This window comes from Heterodontus francisci, chromosome 19 (genome assembly GCF_036365525.1).
Source record: "Heterodontus francisci isolate sHetFra1 chromosome 19, sHetFra1.hap1, whole genome shotgun sequence".
NCBI classification, from domain to species: Eukaryota; Metazoa; Chordata; class Chondrichthyes; order Heterodontiformes; family Heterodontidae; genus Heterodontus; species Heterodontus francisci.
In genome coordinates, this window is record NC_090389.1 from 92283640 (window position 1) to 92289639 (window position 6000).

A 6000-nucleotide genomic window follows, 5' to 3' on the forward strand; every position below is an offset into this window, starting at 1 on the left:
TGGTTTCCTTCTTTGAGGCACTCCTTAAAACCCACTTTTTTGACCACCTGTCCTAATACTCCTTATGTTACTTAGTATCAAGTTTTTGTCTGTTCTTGGAATTCACTGCCTATGAGGATGGTGGAAGTGGTGATGATTAATGATTTCTAAAGGAAATTGGATGGACGCTTGAGGGAAATAACCTTACAGGGCTATGGGGGTAGAGCAGAGGAACAGGACTGACTGGATTGCTCTACAGAGAGCTGGCATGGACTCAATGGGCCGAATGGTGGCCTCCTGTGCCATAATGATTCTATGACACTAAAGTTGCTACGGACCATTTGGCAAGTTTTGCTATGGAGGTCAGCTATGACTCTGGGTAGCATACTTGCCTCTTAGTCATAAGGTTGTAAGTTCAAGTCCGATTGCAGTTTTGATGAAGGGTCACTGACCTGAAATGTTAACTCTGCTTCTCTCTCCACAGATACTGCCAGACCTGCTGAGTATTTTCCAGCACTTTTTGGTTTTATATGTGTACCTTTGTTACTTGCTTCTAACTGCACAACTTAGTATACCTCTGAACTTAATGTCAAATGCAAAATTGGATCCGTTGGCTTTGCTGGGAGACGTGAAAGAATTTGTATTTCCCTTTCTTCCCCTCCCCCTCCAAAAAAGTAAATCTTGCTTTGAGACCTACAGGCTACAGGGATTGAGCGGGACTGACTGAAAAGCTCCGTGGAGAGCTGGCATGAACTGGATGGGCCAGATGGCCTCCTGTACCATAAATTACTCTGACCTGATAGACCCCACAGGGTTGAAGTGTGATGCAAGCTAACATACTGAGGTGCAATACGTTTGGGGCAAAACAACATATTTACTCCAGCTATATCACTAAACCTATTGGTGTTATCTAATTCTGCACGCTATGCTTTAGGAATGGTGTGACTGCTCTGGAGAGGGTACAGAAGACATTTAATAGAATTGTTCCAGGGATGAGGGATTACAGTTATGTGGATAGACTGGAGAAGCTGGTGGTGGTCTGCTAATAGCAGAGAGGATAAGAGAAAAAGAAAGACTTGCATTTATATAGAACTTTTCACGACCACCGGATGACTCAAAGCACTTTACAGCCAATGAAGTACTTTTTGAAGTGTAGTCACCATTCTAATGTAGGAAACGTGCCAGTCATCCTGCACATAGCAAACTCTCTCAAACAGCAGTGATGAAATAATCTCTTTTTTCATGTTGATTGAGGGCTAAATATTGGCCAGGGCACTGAGGCTATCTCGCTTGCACTTCTTTGAAATAGTGCTATGGGATCTTTTGCATCCACTTGAAAGGAACAACAGCCTTGGTTTCACGTCTCATCCGACAGATGGCACCTCTGATAGCGCAGCACTCCCTCAGTACTGCACTGTAGGGCCACCATTGGTTTTTGGGCTCACATACTGGATTGGGACTTGAACCCAGAACCTTGTGACTCAGAGGCGAGAGTGCTACCAACTGAGCCACGGCTGCCACTGAAGAGGAGGCTTTTTCGAGGTGTTTAAAATCATGACGGGTTAGTTAGAGTAGATAAAGAAACTGTTTTCAGTGGCTATAGGGTTGATAACCAGAGGACATGTAAGTTAATGGGCGGTGCAGTGGTTAGCACCGCAGCCTCACAGCTCCAGCGACCCGGGTTCGATTCCGGGTACTGCCTGTGTGGAGTTTGCAAGTTCTCCCTGTGTCTGCGTGGGTTTTCTCCGGGTGCTCCGGTTTCCTCCCACAGCCAAAGACTTGCAGGTTGATAGGTAAATTGGCCATTAGAAATTGCCCCTAGTATAGGTAGGTGGTAGGAGAACATAGGGACAGGTGGGGATGTGGTAGGAATATGGGATTAGTGTAGGATTAGTATAAATGGGTGGTTGATGGTCGGCACAGACTCGGTGGGCCGAAGGGCCTGTTTCAGTGCTGTATCTCGAAATAAATAAAAAATTAAGGTGATTGGCAAAAGATTCAGGGACAACATGGGGAAAAGCTTTTTTATGCTTTATAGAGTCATGAGTTTTACAGGACTAACTAATCCCATTTCCCCGCACTTGGCCCGTAGCCTTGGATGTTATGGTGTTTCAAGTGTTCATCTAAATACTTCTTGAATGTCGTGAGGGTTCCTGCCTCTACCACCCCTTCAGGCAGTGTGTTCCAGATTCCAAACACCCTCTGGGTGAAAAGAATTCTTCCTCAACTCACTTCTAAACCTCCTGCCCACTACCTTAAATCTATGCCCCCTAGTTATTGACCTTTCCGCTAAGGGAAAAAGTTTCTTCCTATCTATCCTATCAATGCCCCTCATAATTTTGCACACCTCAATCGGGTCCCCCCTCAGCCTTCTCCGCTCCAAGGAAAACAACCCTAGCCTTTTCAGTCTGTCTTCATAGCTGAAATGCTCCAGCCCAGGCAACATCCTGGTGAATCTCCTCTGCACCTTCTCCAGTGCAATCACATCCTTCCTATAGTGTGGTGCCCAGAACTGTACACAGTACTCCAGCTGTGGCCTAACTAACGTTTTATGCAGCTCCACCATAACCTCCCTGCTCTTATACTCTATGCCTCGGCTAATAAAGGCAAGTATCCCATATGCCTTCCTAACCATCTTATCTACCTGTGCTGCTGCCTTCAGTGATCTATGGACAAGCACCCCAAGGTCCCTCTGTACTCCCTAGGGTCCTACCATCCATTGTATATTCCATTGTCTTGTTAGGATTTGGAATGCACTACCCAATGAGGGTGCTGGATACAGATTCAATAGTAGCTTTCAAAGGGAATTGGGTAAATACTTGGACAAAAAGTTGCAAAGATATGGGGAACGCGTGAAGGAGTGGGACTAGCTGAATTGCCCTTTGAAAGAGCCAGCACACACTTGATGGGCCAAGTGGTCTCCTGTGTTGCACTATTCTACAATTCTCTAATGATTTATAGCCTGAAATATCTCATTGTTTCAGTTACAGATGATATGTATGCAGAGCAGTCTGAGAACCCAGAGAACCCACTGCGCTGTCCCATCAAACTCTACGACTTCTACCTCTTTAAATGGTGAGAATATTTGCATTCTCGTTAACTTTTCAGAATATACCTGTACATTAAGGGATAAGCTGCTGCAACCCAGTGATTATTGCTTCTGTTTTGTGACTTTAAACTGGGTCAGATTTATTAATATCTCCTGTTACGCTTCTGGCTTTTAGCAATAAGGGAGAGGTGATGGCATAGTGGTAATGTCATTGGACTAATAATTCAGAGACCTAGGTCAGTGCTTTGGGGACATTGGTTCGAATCCCACCACAGCAGATGGTGAAATTTGAATTCAATTAATAAATCTAGGATTAAAAGCTAGCCTAATGACCATGAAACTATTGTCAATTGTTGTAAAAACCCTTCTGGTTTACCAGTGTCCTTTAGGGAAGGAAATCTGCTGTCCTTACCTAGTCTGGCCTACATGTGACTCCAGACCCACAGCAATGTGACTGACTCTGGAATTAAATGGCATAGCAAGCCACTCAGTTGTCAAGGGCAATTAGGAATGGGCAACAAATGCTGGCCTTACCAGTGACACCCACATCCTGAGAAAGGATTTTTAAAAAATCCTTGGTCAGCATCACCAGCCACCCCCATAAGCAGACCTCTTACCCCTTATGAGTGCTCCTTTACCTCTCCAATATCTGGGTACATGTGGTGAGACCCAAGAATTGAACAGAAAAGCCTTGCCACTGCTTACTGGAATACGTGGAGTACTGTCTCTTGACCACCTTGACTTTGGAAGGCAGATTCCAGCTGTCTTGGGTGATGAAAAACTGGCACGTGTTTCATGTCAAGTACAAGCGTTCGTTAATGCAAATGTTTTTCCTCAGTGTGAAAAACATTTGTTTCTTCCATCCTAATCCTCAATGTGAGCGTGATCTTTCTAACATGGTCGCTCATATTATGTGGTTAAACACTACCAAGGAGCCTCTGAATATTTTTGTATCTCTGCTAGCATCAGATGTCATGCTAACTAGAAGAAAGTCAGACACAGACCATTTGCATAGAATTACATAAAATATACAGCACAAACAGGCCGTTTGACTCATCTAGTTTGTGCTGGTGTTTATACTCCCTATGAGTCTCCAGTTGCATCTACCTCATCTCAACCTTTCAGCATCCCTATTCTATTCCCTTTTCTCATGTACTCATCTAATTTCCTTTTGAAAGGCTCTAAGCTATTTGCTTCAACCACTTCCTGTGGTAGGGAGCTGCATATTCCAATCACTCTAATATCTAATTTCCCTATTGGATTTATTAGTGTCTAGTATTTATGACCCCTAGTTTTGGATTCTCCCACAAGTGGAAACATTCTGTCCACTAGCCTGTCCAGCTCATTCATAATTTTAAAGACCTCTATCAGATCACCTCTAAATCTTCCTTTTCTAATGAAAAAAGCCTCAGCCTGGATCAATCTTTCCTGATAGTTGTAATCTCTCATTTCTGGTACTATGCTTGTAAAATCTCTTTGCACTTTCTCTAGTTCTCCTACATCCTTTTTTTTTACGAGTATGGATACCAGAACTGAGTCAGTTTAAACCCTGCCCTGTGCCCACCCCACCCCCAGGCTACCTGATACTAATTGACTGCCAGTTGAGGTCTGCTCTTGGCAAACTGAATGAAATGCCTCACATCATTGCAGGGGAAAACAATGTTCATCTCTTCCTGGAAACCAGACATTCGTAGCTTATCTGCCAAACACAATGCTTCTGTACAGTTATTAAATACATGGGGAAACGATTGCATTAAATACAGTAAAAAGGGAACCTATGAGGAAAATTCCTATGTGTTAAGAGATGAGGGAAGAATTCTGTTTTTCCTGAATAACCTGCAGTAATATCTTGTTTCAGTCCCCAGAGTGTTAAGGGCAGGAACGACACCTTTTACCTGACACCTGAGCCAGTGGTGGCACCTAACAGCCCGATCTGGTACTCCACCCAGCCAATCAGCAAGGAACACATGGAACAGATGTTGACACGGATTCTGACAGTGCGAGAGATCCAGGAAGCTTTTACCATAGCTACTGCGAACCTGCACTAAACCCTGGCTGGAAACAGAGGAGAAAGGAATGCACCTTGTGCACTACGAGCAACATAGAGATCGCTCAGCCACGTATCCGTGCAGCTTCAACAAAGTCTTCAGAGGTTTCAGGAAAGTGTCATCAGATGTATATCTGTGGATAATATAGTATAATCGGGTTTTGCTACCAGATACAAGGAGTCTGGCAACTACTTTTCTCAAGTGGGCGATTTGATTTTTATTTTCTGTTTTGAACCTGTTGCAGCATTTTGTGGATAAAGAAAGTCTTGTTGACATTTGGAAACCCTTGTCATGAACTCCAACACAAGGACTGCCGAAACCCTCAGGGTGAACTCATCATGTGATTGGTGTGAGACAGACTTGTTTCTGCCAATTGCTGGCTTAAACTGGGCCTCCACTGAAGAGAATTTGACATGAAAGGGAGAATGAAAAGCTGATGAAGGTTTATATAATTAAATAATTTTTCAATACTTAAAAAAAAAAATGATGTTTTTAGACAGTGACTAGAACTGAAGACTTTTCACACATCTGGCCTTGTGCAGAGGCCTCAACTCCAGGCAAAGTGCACAGAGAAATTATTGTAATATACTCGTGTACCATTATAAAGAGAACTTTCTGTTTCTCTGTATTCCTTCTCTAATAGTCTGTACAACACAGCAAGCAACTCTTTCAGCCTAGGATTATGCAGCGAGATTTAATTGTGGCAAAATGAAGTATACACCTCGGGGAAGAGGGAGGGGCCATCTTGCACTTGCTCATTTCATGTGTACAGTGCTCATTACTTTGGTTGGCTGGTTGTATATCATTTGGTATACATATGTTAATCGTTAAAACTCTTAAAGTGAAAGGTCAAATCATTTTCATTTTGTTTCTGATCATCAATTCCAGTCCACTGGTTGCTTCTCCTTTACTGCCATGGTCAGG

At 43.4% G+C, this 6000-nt stretch overlaps 1 protein-coding gene across 6 annotated transcripts in view; it reads left to right on the forward strand.

Annotated features, from left to right (window-relative positions):
• Positions 1 to 5696, forward strand: part of LOC137380305 (transcriptional regulator QRICH1-like) — a 77374-nt gene extending 71678 nt beyond the window's left edge. For 5 of the 6 annotated variants that reach the window (XM_068052220.1, XM_068052218.1, XM_068052216.1 and 2 more), the window contains exons 9-10: positions 2964 to 3054; positions 4887 to 5696. In XM_068052220.1, the coding sequence (XP_067908321.1) occupies positions 2964 to 3054; positions 4887 to 5076 (281 nt within the window). In that variant the 3' untranslated portion in view covers positions 5077 to 5696. The remainder of the gene's footprint in view (positions 1 to 2963; positions 3055 to 4886) is intronic. The other variant, XM_068052217.1, reaches the window with a different exon arrangement.
• The last annotated feature ends 304 nt before the right edge of the window (positions 5697 to 6000 follow it).